This window comes from Boleophthalmus pectinirostris, unplaced genomic scaffold, assembly GCF_026225935.1.
Source record: "Boleophthalmus pectinirostris isolate CB_2022bp ecotype Guang Dong unplaced genomic scaffold, ASM2622593v1 HiC_scaffold_17, whole genome shotgun sequence".
NCBI lineage: Eukaryota > Metazoa > Chordata > Actinopteri > Gobiiformes > Gobiidae > Boleophthalmus > Boleophthalmus pectinirostris.
In genome coordinates this window covers 23,417,404-23,439,612 of record NW_026571115.1, presented here as the reverse complement: position 1 = coordinate 23,439,612, position 22,209 = coordinate 23,417,404, and the positions used below count along the sequence as shown (strand labels likewise).

General features: G+C 42.4%; 2 protein-coding genes across 6 annotated transcripts; both read left to right on the top strand.

Annotated features, from left to right (window-relative positions):
• Positions 1 to 258: 258 nt before the first annotated feature.
• zmp:0000000896 (caspase recruitment domain-containing protein 10) lies at positions 259 to 9,684 on the top strand. 2 transcript variants are annotated; one of them, XM_055152806.1, is made up of 24 exons: positions 259 to 364; positions 2,935 to 3,177; positions 3,454 to 3,591; positions 3,665 to 3,851; positions 4,196 to 4,334; positions 4,814 to 4,999; positions 5,294 to 5,413; positions 5,491 to 5,616; positions 5,857 to 6,030; positions 6,093 to 6,188; positions 6,268 to 6,310; positions 6,447 to 6,484; positions 6,577 to 6,665; positions 6,760 to 6,806; positions 6,882 to 6,996; positions 7,063 to 7,240; positions 7,562 to 7,685; positions 7,810 to 8,050; positions 8,133 to 8,202; positions 8,390 to 8,492; positions 8,569 to 8,727; positions 8,809 to 8,921; positions 9,006 to 9,121; positions 9,247 to 9,684. In XM_055152806.1, exons 1-24 carry the CDS (start codon positions 358 to 360, stop codon positions 9,452 to 9,454), a joined length of 3,060 nt encoding a protein of 1,019 aa, XP_055008781.1. In that variant the 5' UTR covers positions 259 to 357; the 3' UTR covers positions 9,455 to 9,684. The 2 variants fall into 2 exon arrangements, with proteins under 2 accessions (XP_055008781.1, XP_055008780.1); XM_055152805.1 differs by having other exon boundaries at positions 4,814 to 5,005.
• A 329-nt stretch (positions 9,685 to 10,013) lies between these two features.
• On the top strand, positions 10,014 to 22,013 carry LOC110162277 (trinucleotide repeat-containing gene 6B protein-like). 4 transcript variants are annotated; one of them, XM_055152803.1, is made up of 22 exons: positions 10,014 to 10,306; positions 11,302 to 11,385; positions 11,642 to 11,663; positions 11,743 to 11,778; positions 11,870 to 12,289; positions 12,475 to 14,799; positions 15,149 to 15,301; positions 15,387 to 15,571; positions 15,947 to 16,009; positions 16,124 to 16,282; positions 16,392 to 16,526; positions 16,711 to 16,893; positions 17,621 to 17,734; positions 17,816 to 18,026; positions 18,125 to 18,265; positions 18,343 to 18,510; positions 18,615 to 18,764; positions 18,867 to 18,959; positions 19,158 to 19,373; positions 19,471 to 19,535; positions 19,723 to 19,862; positions 20,078 to 22,013. In XM_055152803.1, coding segments are annotated over exons 4-22 (5,487 nt in total). In that variant the 5' UTR covers positions 10,014 to 10,306; positions 11,302 to 11,385; positions 11,642 to 11,663; positions 11,743 to 11,777; the 3' UTR covers positions 20,643 to 22,013. The 4 variants fall into 4 exon arrangements, with proteins under 4 accessions (XP_055008778.1, XP_055008776.1, XP_055008777.1 ...); XM_055152801.1 differs by lacking the exon at positions 11,743 to 11,778 and having other exon boundaries at positions 11,305 to 11,385; XM_055152802.1 differs by lacking the exon at positions 11,743 to 11,778 and having other exon boundaries at positions 18,125 to 18,250.
• Positions 22,014 to 22,209: the final 196 nt, after the last annotated feature.

Genomic DNA, 22,209 nt, shown 5'->3' with positions numbered 1-22,209 from the left:
TTACAAAAGGGAAATGCAGAGTAAACTTGTGAACCTAATGCACGCTACTGCAGCCTTTTGTCAACTAGACCCAAAGATCATGTATACAGTCTGTGGAGTTGACCCTGTCATGCCTCATGCCTGTAGTGCAGCGTCCCTCTCGAGCGGCTCAGCCCCTGATTGGTGAGTGTCAATGGTGGAGGTGCGCGTGCACAGGTTCCCCGCCCACCTGGTCAGGTGGCACGCTCACTCTGACCTCACAGCGCAGTTTCGTCCGGACTCTCAGCTGAGCTCCGCACTGTTAAGTTTGGGGTGAAGACAGTAACTGATAACTTGGGACAGCATGATTACAACCTCTTTGTTGGAATATCGAGAAAGATGAGTGGTAAGTCGGCGTTTTATTTTCTTTTACAGAGGTTATTTTCCAGTGTTGCTGATAAATGCGTGATTCAACGAGCACTGTTTGCTTTGGCCTCTCCAAACAGAAAAGCAGTATGGTGATCTGCCAAATGGGTAATGATGTTGTAGGGCTTCTCTGTCACTGACCGAGGTGCAGCTTTTTACGTGACTCTTCATTTATCAGAGCCTAATGACTAGGCTGCCTCTAGATATTCAATTTATATTTCAAGCATAAAGTACTAATATAAAAAGAAAATGGAATAGTAGAATACTGACACAGATTCCTGAGCACCACAGACGTGTCCGAGCCTGCTTGTTTACCCATATACACCCCCATGTTACCCCTGTATGATCATCTGTATGGAACACCCCCCTACCCGCCTGATACAGAATTAACTTTTAATCAATTTAATTGATTGATTATTTTTCCTAAAACAATACTAACTTAAGTAACCTATTTCCATCCTTGTTACTTTGGAATGCCATGTGTTAGCGTGAATTACGGCACATTACAAAGTTCTTATATAATAAAAGCCAGAAAGACCCATTTAATATAGTTTGGTGTGTTGTAACACATAGGAGGACTTTGTCAGAGGCGGGATAATCCACTTTCCCTAAATCCAGTCGGGAAATCACCTGAGCGTGTTTCACTGGGGTCCTGCTCTCCCCTGTTTTTGGAGCACCTCATGACTCACTCCATTATTTTCATTCCATCGCTCTGAGACACTGACCCACAGGTTTAGACTGTCCCCCGGGTGTTCGGATCTTTACACCCACTCACAACACTCACAATAACAAACCTTATTATTTTTTTATTTTATTGTCCATATCTGCTGACTACTAACATCCACTGTTAGAAGAGTGTAAATAAGATATGTATGATAAAAGTGATGTAAATAATCATGATAATTGCCACATTTATACAGACAATATGGAACATTTTAGTTTGTCTAATGACAAGTTCCTAATCTACACAGCCTGTGCGATGATTGTATTGGAATTATGATAATTCATGCAGAGGATGCCGAGAATTTGTGTTTGCATTATTACAAGTCAGAACAATAGGATGTTCTTCTGATCAGAAGTACCTTTTGGGCATGTTGGAACAATAGTGAATGTAACAATGTTTATATTTAATGGTATTTTGGATTGTGCATGTGCACATAATATAATCATGCTCAATAAACAAAATATTTGTGAAATGTATGTAATTAAATCTGTTTGAATTATTGTAAATTTACTATACAACATATTAAAAATGATTTTATATGCAGATGACACCAATATATTTTATTCCAGTGACAAATTATATACAACTTATTACAACTATGAATACGGACTTAAGTAAAATCAAATTATCCCTAAATTTAAACAAGACAAAAGCTATATTTTTTGATAATCATAAAATTAATTTTGAACTTTCAATTCATCTTGATGGTGTTAAAATTGGTTTCTGATAATAAATTTTTAGGTATAACGATAGATGAAAAGATAAACTGGAAACCACACATCAGATAGATACACACTAAAGTCTTGAAAATTATTGCGGTAATAAAAAAGTGAAATACATTCTTAATCAAAAGGCTCTTTATGTATCGTATTGCTCACTCATAATTCCATACTTGACATATTGTACTGATATTTGGGGCAACAATTATCAAACTTTACTTCTTCTCATTTTTAAATTGTAAAAACTTGCTGTGAGAATAATGCATAAGGTTGGTTACCTGGATCATACAAACGACTTGTTTTTCAAATCAGTCTTAGTGAAATTTTACACTGCTTTGCTTTGGTATAAATCAAACAAGAATATACTGCCATTAAATATCCAAAAACTGTTGAGTACACAAGAAGTACACTATGAATTAAGGGGAAGGGGTAAATTTAAAACAACGACAGTGAGAACCACCAGGAAAAGCATCTGTGTATATCTGTGTGTGGGGTCAGTCTGTGGAATGGGTTGGGAGAAAACCTGAAGCAGTGTCCACAAATTCACAGCTTCAAAAGAAATTATAGAGTTTTTGCTTTCGTGGCATAAGGGTGAGTGACAGCACTGGGTGATCTAAAATAAAATAAAGGACCACTTTAACTCACATCTCAATGTGGGAAAAAAAATCAATTGGATATATGTACAAACATGGATAGGACAATGTCTAAGGAACAAAAGGATGTTAATGGAAATGAACAACAGGTGCACTAGAGTGGCAACAGTGAGCAGTTTAGGACCCAGTTGATATGTGGTTAAGCTCTCGAGAATACAACCATTAAACACCAGAGAGATTAGTGCTGTAATATGTGGAGCTACATTAATATTTACCTTAAAGACTGAAATATGAACTTAAAAATCACATTGTATTTTGTTGTTTGTGGAAGAAAGTATGGTACTTTGATTTGATTAAAAATTTTGATTAGATTGCGATTTATGTACCCCTAATAGCTGAGACCATAAAAATATTGTTTCAATCTTCCTATGGTGACGACACATTGTACCCCATGGACTGAGACTGGATGTTTTAGTCTTAAATTCAGTTCCATCATTATGCGGGTCTTTTCCAGGTGTGACAGATTTGGCAGAAGATCCTGACAGTATTGCACAGGACGAAGTTCGGTCTCCGCCGTGGACAGAGGAGCGCTGTGAGGAGCTCTGGGAACGGATTGAGGGAGTACGACACAAGCTCACGCGTATCCTACACCCAGCCAAACTCACGCCTTATCTGCGCCAGTGCAAGGTCATTGATGAGGAAGATGAAGATGAGGTGCTTAATTCCACACAGTACCCTCTACGCATCAGCAAGGCGGGTAAGAGGCCACGGAAGCTATTCAAAACAGGTAGAATCTTTGGAGGAAGCTTAAGAAGTCTGAAGAAAAAAGAATTTGTGAGTGATGGTGTGGGGCTGTCGGACAAAACAGATGGTATAGATAAATGATGCAGCAAGAACAAGATGAAAGGCTTCACTAAGTAGAGGGGAGGTCAGGGCAAGTGCTGGAGAGACACAAGATAAACATGTCTCTGAACTGTTGGTATCTTCTTCATTCTTCATGTTATGGCTACAGTATCAGTTATTCCTCTTACAGGCCGTCTGCTGGACATTCTGCGAGGTCAGGGCCAAAGGGGTCTGCAGGCCTTTATGGAGTCCCTGGAGTTTTATCACCCAGAGCAGTACACACAGCTGACAGGGGAGCAGGCCACACAGCGCTGCTCTCTCATTCTTGGTGAGTGTTATAACAGCCCTTAGTGCCCCGTAGACTTGGTAATACATGACTGATGATAATACTGTCTTTTCAGATGAAGAGGGCCCTGAGGGGCTGACACAGTTTTTGCTTTTGGAGGTGAAAAAGTTGCGTGAACAGCTCAGAAACAGTCGACTGTGCGAGCGCCGACTGTCCCAGCGCTGCCGTATGGCCGAGGAAGAGCGGAGCCGTGCCGAACGAAAAGCACAAGAACTACGCCACGATAGACTGCAGCTTGAGAGGTCCCATAACTGTTTGAAATATTATTCATTTTTATGATGACATTTAAATGAAAATGCAATACAGAGATTTTTATCAGCTGGCTGTGTGTGTGTGTGTGTGTGTGTGTGTGTGTGTGTGTGTGTGTATGTGTATGTTTATATTCTCAGGATAGACCTGCCATAGAACTTAAATTGTGGCACACAGTCTCTAGTGGGACATGTGTTAAAGCCCAGTAATCCAGATTTGATTGGTAAGGCAGTCAGAGGAATGCTATGCACCCAGGAACTTTGGTATTCTGAAGTGGACTAAATGCAACAAAGAGACTTATCAAGAATATAACGTAAGAGTGTTTGTTGCTCTGTAGGCTGCGTCAGGACTGGGAATCAGCGAGCCGGGAGCTGGGCAAACTGAAGGACAGACTTTTGGAGCAGGCTGTGAAGTACTCCAGAGCTTTAGAGGAGCAAGGAAAATCCACGAGTCGAGAGAGAGAACTGCTCAGGCAGGTTTGTAAACTAAGAAAGTCTATTACACAAACCCAAAATACCTGGTCCCCAGAGGGTACAAAAGGACAAAGAATGTATTTTTGTTAATAACAGTATTTGTCTCAGCAGCTTCTTGTTTGCTCTTGCTTCTGACTAGATGCCTGTCTCTGATTCGGACAAAACAAACTCCTCAAGTGTAGTGTAGTGAAACTGTCAACATAGTATCTTAAAAACAAAGATACTATCAGTCTGCTTTTTTATTCAGTGCTCATCGTGTTACAACTTGTCAACTACTCAGCACCAAATACCTATGGTTGAGCATGCCTTTGTGGCATTATGTTAAAATAAGTTTGTATGTAGGTGTCTTTAAGAGTATATACTCGTATTTACAACAATCAAAATCATGTAATTGATGTGATTTTGTTCTGTAACCTTTTATTTTGTGTGTTTTGTTTTACAAACTAGATAACAAGGAAGGTTCATAGTTCTTGTTTATGCAGGTGGAAGAGCTAAAGTCAAGGCTGAGTGAAGTAGATACTTCCTCAGTGGAGGCCCAACCCATGACATCGTCCAAACGCAACAGTTTGGTGACCAATGGTTCACAGCCGCTTCCACCTGCACTTCCAGAGAAACCTCTGAAATGTCTCAAATCAGACACCACAAGCAATGGCACCCAGGATTCAGGGGTAATTGTATGTATACCACATTTCTCTCATGTCATCACTTAAAAGCATTAAATGGACTTCAGCGAGCCTCAAGGAAATGTTTTGGAATTAGACATGATGATAATGAATCATCAATAATGAAGTTTTGCAGAAATTCCTTTCCTGACGATATAGTTTGAAATTTCTGTATAATCTATTAATTCTTAAATATACATATATTTAATTGAATTAACTGTTATAATACATTTTTTATTTGTTAAGCATTGTTGGCAGTTGGCAGTGCAGCATTAATGCAGCGTGTTTCTGATGGTTCAGGCTCTGATGGACATCCTGCAGCAGGACCGCAGAGAGGCGGCAGAGGAGAGACAGGAGCTGTGTGACATGATCACTACACTACAGGAGGAGGCACAGAGGTGTGAGGAGCAGACGGCCCGGGTCAGTACATATATGCATGTATGCTCTGTAATACTCATGTGTTCAGTTCAAATACTGACAGTTCCCTGTGCCTGCAGCTGGAGGTGCAGTGTGAACAGCTCCAGCTGAAGGTTCGGACTCTGCAGCTGGACTGGGAGACGGAGCAGAAGAGGAGTGTGTCATACTTCAACCAGATCATGGAGCTGGAGAAGGAGAGGGACCAGGTCAGATTTATGCTCTCACTTTCACTGTATGTCTACACCACTTCCAATATTAATAATTACATCAGCATCTAGATGTTCAGATGAGATGTACTCTAACATGGGGTTTGGGTAATTAAGTATGGATTACATTCTAAGGTCATGATGATTTACAGATTATTATTATTATCCTACTAAACTATATCATGATTAAACGTTACCAGATGAGTAAAATGAATGAAATGTCAAATGAATACTCAACAGGCCCTAAGAAGCAGGGACAGCCTGCAACTGGAGTTCACAGAGTGTCTTCTGGATAAAAACCGTTTGAGGAAGAGAATCGCAGAGCTGCAGGCCAGTATAGAGCAGCAGCAGAGGGAGCTGGAGAGAGAGAGGGCCCGAGAGCAGATGAACCAGAGCACTTCCTGTCTGCACTGTGTAAGTATAGCTTATTCTACTCTAACGGCAGAGCTTGTGTCATCACATCTGTGTCCTCCTAGTCTCACCTGTCTCTGTGGAGTGAGGATCAGTGTTATGGCCCCTGCTGCTCCCTGGGATTGAGCCCCCAGTCCAACAACAACCTGCTGCTGCGGAAGGTCAGGAAGACACCAACCTACATTAACAATCAAGGCCAAATTGTAATCAGTTTAATTCAATGCTAATACTTTGTCTTAGTCTCAGGCACACCTGAGAGAGAGAATAAAGGCAAGCTCTTCTGGTAAGATATGAATGGCTCCAGATTAAACAGGACTGACCACAAGGCCCGGTCCCATCTGGCCTGAGATGTACTGTGACTCCAATCCATTCAAAGCTTTAACCATCTTAATAAAAAAACATCTGCTTCTTCTTGACAGATTCTCATTCCACCTCTGAGGAAAACCTCTTAATTTCCGTGAGGACCTGTTTTTATTTTACATTAGATATCAAAGTAATTTAATTTCCTTCACCACTCAAGTATATTAACATTTCCCATTTGCTTTTCAGGCAGAAGACAATGAAAAGGAGATAAATCGCCTCTCAACATTCCCCTTCCCTCCTTGTATGAACTCCATCAACAGAAGAGTCAATGCAGAGTAAGTTCAGAGAGGTTACACAAACATGCGGATGTAGTCATATTCTCATATATACAGATATATTAACACTACACATGATCATTTCCTGCTATAGGTTTGACTTGGATTCTTGGGGCAGTGATGAGAATGAAAACATAGCTGGTGTGTTGGTTATTGTACAGTTGATAAGTTGATAAACAAACTTCTGTATGACCTTGATATCGTTTTTCTTTTCAGGCCAACAAAGTGAACTCTCTTTGTGGGATTCATGGACCTCATTACACTCTCAGCCCTTTCCCTCTGATCTGATCAAATGTCCTTCTCCCAAACTAACTGGACAAAATATCTCAAGGTAAAATGTGTATAATTATTATTTTTTTCCCAATAAGATCATTTAGCTACAACATGCTTTACACAGGATACCCCAACTTACCCCACCTTCCAGCACCCCTCCCTCTCCTAAGGACAGAAAGGCCAGTCTTGCTGATGACATCACAATAGTGGGGGGAAACCAGACTGGGATCTTTGTTAGCCACGTGAAGCCTGGGTCTCCAGCTGAACAATGTGGACTCACTCAGGGCTGTGAGCTGCTGGAGGTGTGTGTCACATCATAGAGAACTATCATAGTGAAACCCATGAATTATTGTGGCGTCATGCTAGTTTATTTCTGTTTTAGACATGGTTTAGTTCCTGATCCATGTTTAGATCCCTGGTTTAGTCTTTGTTTTGTTTTGTGTAGTGCATCTTAAATCAATTTTAATCCTTACATTACCCACATCATATAAAATCCTGATCTCTGTTACCTCAATAGTGTCTGCAGTCATTCTTTGAACAATTTGGATTTCCTTCAAGTAAAGTTATATTGTGAGTAGGATTAAGTGTAAATTTAAAAATAAGGTATTTGTCCTCCTTTGCAGCTGGAGCGTGTGCTGTTTGGTGGGGGAAGTGTACAGCTGGCCCAGTGCACTGCAGAGATAGCACACTTTTCTCTTCAGTGGTGGACAGAGCCTTCTTCACTCAAACATCAAAACAACCCCGAGGGTGAGTGTAAGAATATTTCAGCAGTGTAGGTTAGTAGTTTGCCTCAACATCAGCATCTGAAATGCCTGTGATGCTGTATAATGTTGTGTATAAATCTTCTAATCAGCTTTCATCCACTCCTCAGCCTATGCCAAACTGTGCTCCCAGATGAAATCTTCTTCTTTTATGGGGGCTGACTCATTCTATGTTCGTGTTAATCTCACTATGGAGCCTCATGGGGATCCTCCATCTCTGGGAGTGTCTTGTGATGATATCATACATGTCACAGACACCAGATTTAATGGGAAGTATCATTGGCGCTGTTGGCGAGTCGACCCAAACACAGCCAAGCCCCTGCAGGCAGGGACCATGCCTAATTACAATAGGTACATAGTATGCTATTATTATTTTATTTGTCAACATTTCTCAGGAGATTATGTTTTATTATTATCATCATCATTTTTTAAGGGCTCAACAGTTGTTACTTGTGAGGTTAAGAAAACTGGCACTTGAGCAAAAAGACTTCAAGAGAAAAATGGTAAATCTACAGTTTATTTCTAAATTATGTAAGATTTGTTTCAAAAATTCATCATGAGTTTCAATGTCTCTCCATTCAAAAGATTTAATATAGTTCTGTTTTGAATTGTTATAGTTATATTACTCTGAAACCCATGGATTTGAAACTATGAAGAATTACATTTTAATGTTTTCTTATATCCCATTAGTTCTTGAAGAAAGCAGCAGGTCGTGTGCGCCTTATTAAAGCTGTGGATCCTAGCTTTCGTGGCATTGGCTCTGGACAACAGGTTTTCTACACCCTCAGTAAACGTAAGACAGAAATAACTGTCTGCATTAGGCCTTTTGTGTTTATGCTTGCTTTTGATTGTGTTGGTTTTACTGTAAGGTCACGAGGAGCACCTGATTCCATACAGTTTAGTAAAGCCATTGCAGGTTGAAACTAAACGACCAGTTGTTTTCTCCCCATCTCTTCTGTCTCGGGGTCTTATAGAGAGACTGATGCAGCCTGCAGACGCCAGTCTGAACTTCAGTACCTGCCCAACAGGTAGGCTACATCAAACACATTGTGTTGAGTATAAATATAACAAATAAACAGAAAGCTTAGCTGATACTTCTGAATCAACAGAACATATCCCCAGTTCAAAACAAGGAGACAAACAAGTCTTCTTGTTAGATTCCTACACTCCAGAGCAGACTTTGGGTGTAAGACTGCAGTCTATACAGGACATAATCAGCCAGGTAAAGTATACATACTTTTGTAAATCCCATACCTAACAGTCTAATGCATGTGTTCACATCTTTCAATTTCTTGATTTGTTATAGGACAAACACTGTCTGTTGGAGCTGGGGCTGTCCAATGTTGAAGGCCTGCTGAGACAGGGAATATACCCTATAGTTATCTACATTCGCCCAAAAAGTAAAAAACACAAAAAACTAAGGCAAGTGTTTCTACGTTTATACTTTTCAACATAAAGTATAAGTTTAGTACTTATTGATGATTTTGACATATTGTGTTCTGTCTTTTATAATGCATTTTTTGTAATGTGTATATTTTTTTTAAAAGGAAGTTTTTTCCACGATGTGTGGAGGACGGTGCAATGGAGGAGGCGTGCCATGCTGAAGAGCTGCAGCTAGAGACACTGCCTCTGCTTTATTACACTCTAGAGCCAAACACTTGGAGCTGCACGGAAGAGCTGCTGTCATCTTTACGCAATGTTATACAAAGCCAGCAGAGGGCAGTAGCATGGGTAGAATTGGATCGGTTGCAATAAATCTACAGCCATGGATCTATAAAATCTACAAAATAAAATAACATGGCAGGCTCCTTGTTATACGTAATATTACAAATACAATCATAGCACCATACTTGCATAACTTATGTTTGGTTTTCATTTGAACATGTGAACATTTCATGAAAGTAAACTGATATTATTTTGCTACTTTTGCACTGTGTTTATTTACATAGTGTACTTTATGTATTTACCAGGAAACACAAACACAATAAAACACTGTATTATTTCTGGATTATAATGAATAACTGAGTCTTGACATGGAATTTTGAATTATTTCTTTGTGGTTTGGACCAGTACTTGAATTCTTGCGTTTACAGAAACTTAGTTTTTGGCTTTTAATACAAACTTTTCAATAGAGTTGAAATCTAAACATGAAATTCTGCCTTTCAAGAAGAAGGAGCTGTCTATGTTTAAGTTAAGCGCTATGACAGCGCCCTCTAGCGGCCGGTGCGCGCAGTGCAGCGCCTCCTCCCCTCTGTGATCAACAACAGCCTCGGAGCGGAGCCTGGTGAGATCATATGCTGCTGCTAAAGCCTCACAGAAGCAAAATGGCCGATAGTAAACTAACCGATCATACGGCGTCCGACAGTCATCAAGGGGTTCTGCATGATTTGTTTACAGCGTGAGAACCAGACTTAGACAAAAGGAACATCACACGTTTTACCGACTAGCATTTCGTCTTTGGTTGATGTCATTTATTATACAAGTTCGCCTTGAAAGCCTCGAAGATCTAGCTCGCTAGCCTAGCTACTTTGCTAGCTTGCTAGCGGTGGGTCTGCAAAATATTTTGCACAGAAGCACTTTATGTCTTAACTTCATGTGATTCCCGAGGTAAGTGTTATTTGTCGCTTGCACAAATTAAACGTATCCACGCTCGGGTTGATTACAGTATTCATCCAGTCCATGTCCAACACTCGCTTACAGCGCTCTGCAAGTGTCTGTGGCGTTTGTACATTTTATCTGATACCGTATGACTTATTCGTGAGATTCATATTTTGCAGCCTTTAGCTACATTATCTGTATTAGTGTTGTATGTTGATGACTGGGGGATGTTTATCAGCAGGACTGTCTGCAGCGCTGTGTGCACAGCTTGCACTGGCTGCAGAAGGCTACCTTTGAACCCTTCTCCTTTCCCTCATTAGAGGCAAGATGGCACGGCATGAGACCGCTGCCCGTCGACTCTAGCGTTAGTTCTGTCTGAAAGTGTCGTCCGTAAGACTTTGAGTATGGGCAGTATCCACGTAAACACATGCATTTGTTATGAGGAAAAGTTCCATGTGAAGCCACTGCGTTATTTTAAAAGAATTATGTTATAGCTTTGTAGTGACGCAATAATTTTAACATTTCTTAAGGACTCGGATATTATCAACCTCTAGTTCTGTTTTGCACACACCTACTCACGTGACTTGACTGCATTTGCATGTCGCCCTGAATTTGAGTTGAGGGCAGTAGTTTAATGGGCGGCTGTGGCACGAGGGTAGTGTTTAAAGTCTTACCTTAGGAATGAGAAACATCATTTTGTTGGACATCACCAGTGAAACCAGAGTGTAAACATGCGGAAAGGATTTCCCTCCAGAGTCTAATCTGAAGTCAACCTGTTTGCTCCACCAATGCCAGTGCTGTCCATGTTCTAGTTAATGAATTATGCAGTGAGAGGCAAGAATACTAAGGCAGGTTGTCAAGCTGTCTACCCTTGGCTAACATTACAGCTCAAACAACATGGCTTCAGCTACAGTGCACACAACATGAATGCTGATTGTACATGTAGATTGAACAAGAACACATTTGTCTGAAATAAGTGACAATGCAACTGTTTCCTTTGACAGAAGCATCCAAAAGGGGAACAGTGTTTCATGGAAGACAAGAAAAAGAAGAAAGAGGAGAAAAAGAAAAGGGAAACCCCACAGAAGGTAAATCTATTTTACAGATGTTTTTGCCTTTTATAGAGCTCAAATTGAGTGATGTGTTTTAGTCACAATTTTCTCAGTTTTACCCTTATTTAGTCCTTACTTTGAAACAATTGGACCAAATAACCATTGTGTTATTGCAATATTTAACATAGTTATTCCATGTCTTTATTATTGTGCAGCTGTAGCCTCAGTATTATTTGAACCTTTTTGCTATGTTACTAATTGCTGTTTTTTCCAATCTTTTCTTCTCTTGAAGGTGCCAGATCAGAAACTCAAAGGTAAGTGTTGGAGTTTTAATTGTCTTGCTTGTAATGACATATGTATACTCATGGGGCACTTTTTTTTATTTTTGAACAGGTAGTTTTGACAGTGCATGCACTTTATAGATATTAAGTAAGATATTTTCAAAACCTTTCTCTATTAGAAGCATATCTATTTAGCCTTTTTCAGTCCATCTTCATGTCATGTTTATGTTTGATTTCAGTGCCAGAATCTGCCAAGGCGCCCGGTGGTCCATCACACACCAGTCCAGGCTCAGTATCCCCCTGCCCCGGCCCTGCCGCTCCTTCCAGTCCCAGTGCTGCCAGCGCCTCTGCACCAGTTGCTCCTGGTGCTGGGAACAATGCAAAGCAGCGGACCTCTGTGGCCAACGGACAGCCCTCCTCCTCCTCCTCCTCCTCATCTTCTTGTGGAAGCCAGGCCCTCCAGCAGCAACGATACATGTCCAGAGAGGTTCCACCCAGGTTTCGCTGCCAGCAGGACCACAAAGTGCTACTGAAGAGGGGCCAGCCTCCCCTGTCCTCCATGCTGCTGGGGGGAGGTGGAGCGGACGAGGCTGCTGCAGCCAGTGGCTGCAGTACACAGGGAGAAGATAACCCCAATGCAAAAACAGCTGGAGCCACAGGTACATGACCATTAGTAGTTCTTTAAAAAATATCTTGTTAATAGGATGTCTTTTGAAAAACTCTTTCCATAAAATGAACTAGGGTTTTGAATATTTGCTAAGTTAAACATTTTTCAGAGAAATCCTGCAAGTTTTGTTCTTGTTGTTTTGCTTGTGTCTAAATGGTCTTTTTTTGTTTTCTTTAGATTCCATTTTGGGTTCATCTTCCCCTTCACCCCATAACTCATCCTCATCATGTGTGGCTGCTGTGTCGTCTTCTACTATTACTACTACTATTAGTACTACTTCAACTTATGCAAGTTCCACATGGGGGGCAGGCTCTGGCAGCCAGCCCTACTCTCAGGGCTGCGGGAAGGTAGATGGGATGGCTGTAACGGACTGGCCCAAAGCGTGTTCGGAGGCAGTGGGCGAAGGGACACAAGAGCAAGATCACCGTGGTAACAATAACAACAGCAGTGCCTCATGGAGCGAGACGAGCACCCAGCAGAAAGGAGTAGGGGAAGAGAACATGGACAATTCTTCGCCACCTTCTCCTATCTCCCCCTCGACCTCGCTTAACGAATGTGCTCAGTCGGGTGGTGTTGTGGCCTCTCAGGTGGAAGTGGGGCAAGGATCAGCAGCTATTCACAATTCCAAAGTCTCCCATCTTTTTCAAGAGAGTCCTGGTGCCAACAGTAACCCCAGCTCCAACTCCTCTGCCCGGCATCAACAGCCTGGAACCACTGCTTCAGCTTGTGATGGCCTTCCTTTGCACTCATCTGTGATTTCCTCATTTTCTGCCAGCAGCCAACTCATCACCACCAACTCATCTGTCAGTCAGGCAGGTGCCCCACAGCAGCAGCACACAGGAACAGCTCTGGGTGCCAGAAGTGGAGAGCAGCAGCAAGCAGCAAACCTAGCAACAGAATCAGTTGATGGCATTGGACCAAATACAGAAAATGGTGAAGCAAAGCAAGGAGAAGAGAGTACAACTTTGTCTTCCTCCACTGCTGCAGCTGCTGCTTCCTCTTGGAGAGCTATGCCCCCGATAGAGACTGGCGCTCAAGGGAAAGAAGGAAATTCTTGGGGTTTGGATGGCGGCTCAAATACCCAGGTGGTATCTCAGGGAGCACAGGTAGTGTGTAGTCCGAAGGGGGATTGGGGCAGCACTGTGGGAGGGGGTAGTTTGGGTCACTTAGCAATAGGAAGTGGAAAAGGCGAGGATGGTAGCAGTAGTGGTGACAGTGTTGTGACAGACTCTGCATCACCAAAGTTTGCAACTATGTCAAAAGCATGGGACAATCAGAAGGGGGCAGAGAGTGACGATGGAAAAGTGGGCGAATGGGGAGCTGGAGGAAGCAAGGGGGAGGGGTCTACAGCTGGGAGCAGCGGTGGAGGGCAGAAGACAGACCGAACCGGACACCGCCAATCCCACCAGATCAACGCAGACGTGGCCTTACAGAGCATGCTCAGTCGATCAGACCTGGACCCCAGGGTCTTGTCCAACACAGGCTGGGGCCAGACCCAAATCCGACAGAATGTGGCTTGGAACCTTAACACGCCAAGTCGAAATGATAAAAGCACTTCATTGTCATCAGCAAATGTAAACACTAGCACTAGTCGTGGAGCTAACAATCCTGGGTCAAGTTCGGTGAGAGAAGGTTGGGATGGAGGAAGGACCAGTCATGATGTGGAGAACGAACAGGGAAAGGCAGAAGGAGGCTGGGGGGTGCGAAGCACTGAAACACAAGGCAAAGGATGGGGGAATGAGGAGCAGTGGGCTGATGGCAAAGCAGGGGGAAAATGGGGGGAGTTTGGAAAACAGGGTACTGGGTGGGAAGAAGGTCCAGAGGATAAAGGGACAGGAGGATGGAAAAATGTGGGACAAGGGGGGGAGACGGGTGGGTGGGGCGGGGAATGGGGGCAGAGAGACTCTGCTTCTGGGAGAGGATGGAGTGATGGACCGAACAGAGGAGAAAACATTTCTGAAGAGGGCTCAGCATGGAGTGAGGGAGGGCCTCATCGAGGGGGATGGGGAGGAGGAGAGCTGGGTGAAGGTAAATCTCTTCAAAACTGGGGTAATGCAAAGCCCCATACAGCATCAGCACAGATACCAAACAGCCAAGTGGCGCCAATGAAAGCCCCAACACAACAGCACCAATCACAGGGCCAGCCGCCAGGAGCACCCATCCAAGGAGGGTGGGGCAGCCGGTCCACACCTGGAGAACCCCCATCCAAAAATCCAAACCAAAGTACAGGCTGGACATCTGGTCCGATTCCCCAGATTCCAGGGGCTACAGGAGACTCTCTGGAGCCCAGCGGCTGGGAGGAACCTTCCCCTCAGTCCATCAGTCGCAAAATGGATATTGATGATGGTACTGCAGCATGGGGAGACCCCAATCGCTACAACACTAAGAATGTTAACCTGTGGGATAAAAATGCCGCTACTGCCCAAAGTCATAGTCAGCAGCCTCCTCCAATGTCCATGCAGCCACCAGCCCAGAGAAGACAACAGGGGCCGCAACAAACAGGTAAGCCAAACACCTTGTCCACCATTTTCTGTAAAAACATGGTAACTTCTAAGTGAACACACTGATCATCGTGAAAAAAATCCCCCTCCCCTAATTCACATAATCAATGAAAGTGTTGTAAAGTTGTTTTTTGCATTACATATATTTTAAATAATATTATTTAAATCAATGTTTGGTTGCCTTATATGAGGGCAAGTGTTTTATGTTACATGTTTCTAATAATTAATTATTTAATTAATAAAAAGATAGTTGGTTACAAAAAATAGGTTGCTGTTCACCTCCTATTGCTGACTTCTCCTAAGCCATTATTGAACAGTGAAGCAGATATTCAATGCTTTTCCACTCACAGGGCCTGGTTTGTGGGGAGGAGGTGCTCAGTGTGCAGATAATGGTACTGGTAGTTGGGGCCAGACATCAGAAGCTGCCACAGGTTGGGGGGATTCTGATGAGTCCAGCAAACATTCTGGCTGGGGTAACCCTTCCTCCAGCTCTGCTAAATCTGGTAAGAAAAAATATGTCAGTGTCAACCATGTGAAGGTACATGAGCTGTGCTGAGCATCGAACCATCTGTCATTTTATCGACACAGGCACAAAGTCAATAGAGAACTGGGGTGGGAAAGGGGAAGGCTCGATGGCTGCGTCACGTCATTCCAGCTGGGATGAGGATGACGACTGTGCTGGGGGAGTGTGGAACAACGCCGGATCACAGGGAAGCAGCTCCTCCTATAACTCTGGAGGATGGGCTCACGGAGGAAAGAGGGGCAATCTCAAGGTGTGTATTTACTGTGATTCATGATTTCCAAGTATTTAGACAATGACACAAGCTTCTATATTTGGACTGCATGTCAAAACGCATCCAATGTAGGGCGGCCACAAACAATTATTTTAGTAGTTAACTAGTCAGTCATTATTCTTTCAGTTAGTCGGCTCATTCACCAAAGAAAGTTTGCAATATAGTGACCAAAGGCTTCTAGATATAATAAAATGTATTATAGATGAGCTGTATAAGTCATAAACCTGTATAATCCAAGTAATGACAGGCTTTTAAAATTAAACATAAAAAAATCATAATAAAGTAAAATTGACAAAAGTTGGGTCATTATCCAAATACTTAAGGGGTCTAACTGTAGGTTTTAATCTTTTGTAGGGAGGAGGAGGTGATAACTGGATTAACCCGATGTCACGTCAATTTTCAAATATGGGTCTTCTGGTAAGCTTTTTTTTCTGATGAAAGTATCTTATAAAATAGAGCAATCATACTGTGGTAAATCTAGGTAATCTAGCTCTCTTGTAAAGGCATGTTATAATGAATGTTTGATTGCAGGGAGATGATCCTAACGTTGACAGAAAGTTGGAGAGTGAAAAAAGAGGAATTGGTGATTATAATGGGGATATACGCAGAGGAGGTCGAGGTGGTGTAGGATATCGCATGCCTGGTCCAAAAGACATGGGTTCTGCTGATATGGGGCCGTATGGTGAAAAGGTTTGACTATTATTACACCTGTTATTTTTACATTTGAGGTGCTGTAGTTTAATGCCTTAATGAATGTATGATGTACTGATGTGTTGATCTTTTGTCTGTCTTTTCACAGATGGGTAGTCATGGAGTGGCTGGCAGCAGTGGAGGGATGCCGCAGCCTCGGGGGATGCACCAGCCTGGCATGCATCCCCTTAACCCGACCCCAGGGTTACGTGCTCAAGTGCCTCATCAGTTCCTGTCTGCTCAGGTCAGTGGATGGTTGTTTAAGGTTACATTTGGACATTTGGCAACATTTGCATAGTTTATTATACTTGATAAATTACTCAAAGTTATGAGTCTATGCTGGTTTGTTTGATTTAATCCACAAGCCGTATGTCAAATAATTACATCTAGTGGCAGTGTCTTATCCAATGGGTTTGTGTGACATCTAGGTGCCAGGTCCTGTGCTGAAGCAGATGCCTTCTCCTGGTGGCAGTATGGGAGGAGTGGTTGGAGGAGTAGGAAGTGTTGGGGGAGTGGGAGGTGTCGGTGGAGGAGTGTTCCCTCCTCAGATTTCTCCGCAGCAGCTAGCAATGCTCAGCAACATCTACCCTCACATGCAGCAGTTCCATCTGGTAGGTGGCAATGGATGATTCACCAGTTAGTAATCATTATTGGAATCATGGCAGGTAGAAAAATCACTACCAGTTTTCCATAAAACAGCACTTTGATTCTCAGCCTGTTCAAAACAACAGAAAGTTACAACTTGTAACCATTTAGTGAGACTAAACTGATTTTATGAATGCTAATTTACTGCTATTTTTACTTTTCTAATATGAACTATTTCTATGAGATATATGCAGAATTATGAATAATCTCTTTTTTATTATGGTTATGTAGTGACTCTGAGAACAAACTACAATCACTATCAGTAACAACGTCCTGAATCTACAACTTTTTACCTTCTCCAGTTGAATCTTTGTAAATACTGCCATAGAGAATTTTATGATTTATTCATTTTAATTTTAATTACAATAAATTCACTTCCCACTTAAAATTAAATTTTGCATATCCTATATGCTATTCTGTACTATCTGACAATTATTTCACAGTGCTTAGAAATCTTTGGATTAGGCCAGGTTATTCACATCTACAGTCTGTCCAAGATCTTTTTTTTTTTTTTTATTGAAGAGGTGGGTCTAAGGACAAATAATGCCCTGGGTTAGATATGCATCTTGTTTCCAATGAATGTTGATTAATTTGTATTAACTTTTTTGAAACCACATAAAGCGACTGCTCTTGTTATATTGGGCTATACAAAAAATAAATAGAATTAAACGTTCTTTTATTTCCAAATTACAGGCCTGCCAGCTACTACTACAGCATCAACAGCAGCCACCGCAGCAGCCAATGTTCCCGAATCAGAGGAAGTTTCCGCAGCCTCAGCCTGTGAGGCAGCAGTCAGACCCACAGCAGGTACCAGCATCCACACCCTCTGTGTCGTTTGTCCGTTACCTGCTGCACTAGGTGTTTACCATGTGGGCCTGTTCTTTTTAGTTGGCACGAATTATGGCCATTCTGCAGCAACAGAGACAGCAGCAGCAAACAGGGGTTGGAGGACAAGCACCTATCGGAGGAAACTCCAAACTGTCACCTTCTCATCTGGGAGGAGGCATTTCCAAACAATCAATTGTAGACCCACTGCAACACCCTGGGATGGGTGGTCCACTGTCAGATATTCATGCCAAAAGTCAAGGCATGTACTCTGGTAAGACAGTCCAGTTAGAAGTAGTGTGATGTCAAAACCTCTCAAAGGTTAAGGTGTATTTTTTTTCTTAATCTAATGTGTGCTACTGTTAACCTCAGGCATGGAGCTCAGTTCTGTGATGGGAGGAATGAAGGACACTGGAGGACAGCAGTCCCGCTTCAAATGGATGATGGAAGGACACTCCCCTGTTCCATCTCCCCCTGATCTCACACTCAACAAAAATGGTGCGTTATCTGATGGTATGTACTGTAACAGTATATACTCAGGATTTGTGATACTTGAACGAAATCCTCAGTTTTATATTTTAATGGATTAGGTCCTTTACCTGGAGGCATGAAGGTGAGAGGAGGCTCTCCTTACTCTCAGTATGACATGCTGGCTGGTGATGCTTTGGGGATTCCTCCTCAAGGTGCTGCTGACAGCTGGCACCGCACACCTGGCAGCAAACTGGGCCACAAACCAGCCACATCCAGCTGGCCTCCAGGTAGGTCCATCTTTAACCTTCATTTAAGAAAAACATCAGAAGATAAGATAATTATGTACCAAATGTTGTTTGTAAAACACAAAACATTTTTGTTTTGTTGCTAGAATTTCAGCCAGGCGTTCCGTGGAAGGGAATCCAGAGCAGTGGAGACCCAGAGTCTGACCCCTACATGACCCCTGGTGGAAGTGTTCTTGGCTCTCCTGGACCTCCAGGACTCAACGACACAGACCATCAGTTGCTAAGAGACAACATAGGTACTGTATCTAATGTGTAACTCCCCTCTCTATGTGCTTGTGACCACAGGCTATTTTGTTTTGTATTCCTTAATTTGCTGCATTTGATTTCTGCTTGTGTAGGGCCAAACCCCTCCCTCAACACCTCGCTGCCTTCACCAGTTGCCTGGCCCTACAGTGCCTCAGACAGCCCCCTCAGCAATGCACACAGCACAGGTACCACCCAGCTAGCCACTTTACTAGTTACTTTACTACACTTTGACATCTTTTCTGTTGAGTACGTTCCACTCTCGCCTTTTAACACTGGTGAAAAAAAGAGAATCTTGGGGAAATAATGCTCTTCAACTCTGATTTCAGTGGTTCGTTTGTTCAACTTATTCCCCCTTCTCTCCCCCACCTCCATTTCCTTTTCAGGAAAGTACTCGGAGTACAAACCCAGCTGGCCTCCTGAACCCATCGGACAAAACAAGATGTGGAAGACCAATCGCAACAGCTCACAGCTGCCACGCCCCCCTCCTGGCTTGACTAATCAAAAGCAGGCCTCTCCCTCCCCTTGGGGAAGTGGGGGCCCGCGGTTGGCTCGTAGTTGGGGAGGGGGTGGGGTTAACCAAGACTCAAGATTTGGGCAAGGTACAACTTGTCTTGTGTCTTCAGTGACTAATAATTTTTAATTGATCAGAGCATAATCTAGAGCCTTTGCTTACTCTTTGTTATGCAATTGTTTCAGCTTGGAGCGATGGTACAGCTTGTCGGAGCAGCTGTTGGTTACTGCTTAGCAATCTGACACCTCAGGTAAAGAAATTGTTGTGGTTATAAGTGGTGGGTAAATTAGAGGCTTTGATAATTGCTTTAGCTGTGTTTTACTTGGTTTATTGGGTTGGTGTTTTTTTTTTTCTTTGTTTTTTTTTTTTTAAGAGAAAATTATTATAAAAACATTATATATTTTTATATATTAATATTTTCCCCTTTTTTCTGAAAGATTGATGGTTCCACTTTAAGGACTATATGCATGCAGCATGGCCCCCTGCTGACCTTCCACCTTGGCTTGACCCAGGGCAGTGCTCTGATTCGCTACAGCAGCCGACAGGAAGCAGCCAAGGCCCAGGGTGCACTCCACATGTAGGTCAACCAATTTAATTGAGGCACACAAATTAAAGCAAATATTAATTGCAATAGTTTTTTTCACATTTTTACAAAGTGTGTATATCTCTCTGTCATTTTACTGACCTGTATATTGAGCAGGTGTCAAAAGACATTTTTGCTACACTATTTCTATAGAGTATGCGAAGAAGATGTTTACAAATTATTTTTAATTCTTTATAATTTTTTTATAGGTGTGTCCTAGGCAACACCACAATCCTGGCGGAGTTTGTCAGTGAGGAAGAAGTTGCTCGCTATTTTGCACATTCCCAGGCTGGAGGAGAATGTCCTAGCCCAGGGACAGTAGTAGCAGGTGGGGCCCAAAGTTCTTCTGGATCAGGTGTCGCTGTGGCCAGTAGTGGAGGTAGCTCCCCAGGCAGCGAGCGAGCCTCAGGGGGCACAGCCTCCAGTGAAAGTGGCAGTGGAGGAGCAGGGGACAGTGGAGCCGGTCTGCCTGGTGTGAGATCCTCCTCTAGTTGGCAGAACCTGGACGGTACTGGCACTTCTTCAGAGACTCTTTCAGCCCAGGGATCTGGACTGGGGATATTTTCCCAATGGAGCACCAACGGGGCCGGGGAGGGAACCGCCATTACTGGAGTGGAGTCTGGGAGATCTGGGCTGTGGGGGAGCATGACTGCGGGTTATCCCAGCAGCAGCAGCCTATGGGGGGCACCACAAATTGAGGAGAGGCACCAAATGGACAGCCCTGCAGCACTGTTGCCTGGCGACCTGCTGGGCGGAGGGGCTGATTCCATCTGACCAGCCCTCTCCATTTGAACCATTTGATGTAGAATTGGAAATGGCATACACTGGGTTACATATGTACTTTAGCACACTTACACATTGACATAGTATGCATATTATTGTAGTGCACATACAAAGACACAGGCATACTTGAACAAGGTATGCATATTATTGTGCACACACAAAGCAGAAATGTGAGACTTGCTTACACACATTCTTGTGGCCAGACTTAAGCTATTATATAAATTGCAGGGACTGTTAGATGTGTATCAGCCTTTTTCCACAGATGAAGATTTCAACTGCTTAGACTTGAAACCTGAAAATTAATGAAAAGTCAGTTGGTCTGAAAGACTTGAATGGATTATGCTTATTAGATAGTGGACTCGTCGACAGATTTACATCCACATGCACACACCAAATACAGACAAGCCTTCAGACAGACCGCACTATAAACAACATTACCTTCATTGTGTACAACTTCAAACTACATAATGTGATGTTTAAGTGCAGTTTGTATTTACATCTCTGTAAAGATGGAGACCGAATCCAAACACATGCAAAGAGTTCTGCCTGACATCAGAACTGTATCTTACTGTGTATGTTATTTTTCAGTTAGTTATGTACGGCTTTAATTTGAAAGTGAAAATATGGAAAATCATTTTTTTGTTTTTCAAAATGCTGACCTCCTACTGTTGTATCTCACGCACTCTCTATTATTCTCTCTTGAAAATGTTTGTTACTGTTGCAGTGATAAATGTTTGCAGGCAGTTGTTATGAGTTGAAGCTACGTTGCATTTCTCCATGTGCTGATACCAAGCGCAGTATCGCACACTTTTTTGGACATTATGTATGAGTGAGGCGTTGAGACCAAGTAGGTGGACGTGAACCACCAGTTTGTGTGTGAATGTATGTTGTATGCATGTTTCTGCCTGTGGGCAAGGCTGCTTACTATACAGAAGGTCTATACAAAATGAGTTTGAGTGCATTTGATATATACTGCTGACTGTGTTGAGAATTATTGGCACTAATGCTTTGTTTCTTTCATTTGATTTTTTTTTATTAGCAGATGTCTTTTTTATTGTCTGATCTGCAATAATAAAAAAGAACATTTTAATGATACAAAGAGCTGAAGGCATAAGCGTTGAGAATGGACATGCCAAATCTTATCAAACTGTGTTGAACGGGTGGGAGGGGTGGGGAGGGAGGGTTGTTTACAAATGCATAAGAGTTACCGTACGTTTTTAATGTTCCGTTGTTGTGTATTAATTTTAAATTAAGACAGGCTTTAACACTCCTGTTCAGTGTTTTTGTTTTGAGATTTTACAAATGAAATTTTATTTAAACATGAGAACAAGATTAATAAAGATGAAAGTATTGGCTTCTAAATGTTTTTTGTAATGTGCAATTTAACCTATCATCTTTTTCTGGTCTTCTCTTGTAATTGTTTTTCTGCAGTAGTGAGTTCTTTTAAGATATATTGCATTCAAGGGAGGCCTGGGTATAAAATATATCACAAGAAGAACAGGCCACCAAGTCCATCTACCATCCTTCTAGTAAAACGTGTACAATCCAATTTCAATTA

Coding starts and splice junctions, on each gene's coding strand:
- zmp:0000000896 (XM_055152805.1), top strand. Junction 7,241..7,561: donor AGGGCTGTGAGCTGCTGGAG/GTGTGTGTCACA, acceptor CCTCCTTTGCAG/CTGGAGCGTGTGCTGTTTGG. Junction 8,922..9,005: donor TACAGGACATAATCAGCCAG/GTAAAGTATACA, acceptor GATTTGTTATAG/GACAAACACTGTCTGTTGGA.
- LOC110162277 (XM_055152801.1), top strand. CDS start 11,329: ATGGAAGACAAGAAAAAGAAGAAAGAGGAGAAAAAGAAAAGGGAAACC. Junction 12,290..12,474: donor AAAAACAGCTGGAGCCACAG/GTACATGACCAT, acceptor TGTTTTCTTTAG/ATTCCATTTTGGGTTCATCT. Junction 16,010..16,123: donor TTTCAAATATGGGTCTTCTG/GTAAGCTTTTTT, acceptor GTTTGATTGCAG/GGAGATGATCCTAACGTTGA.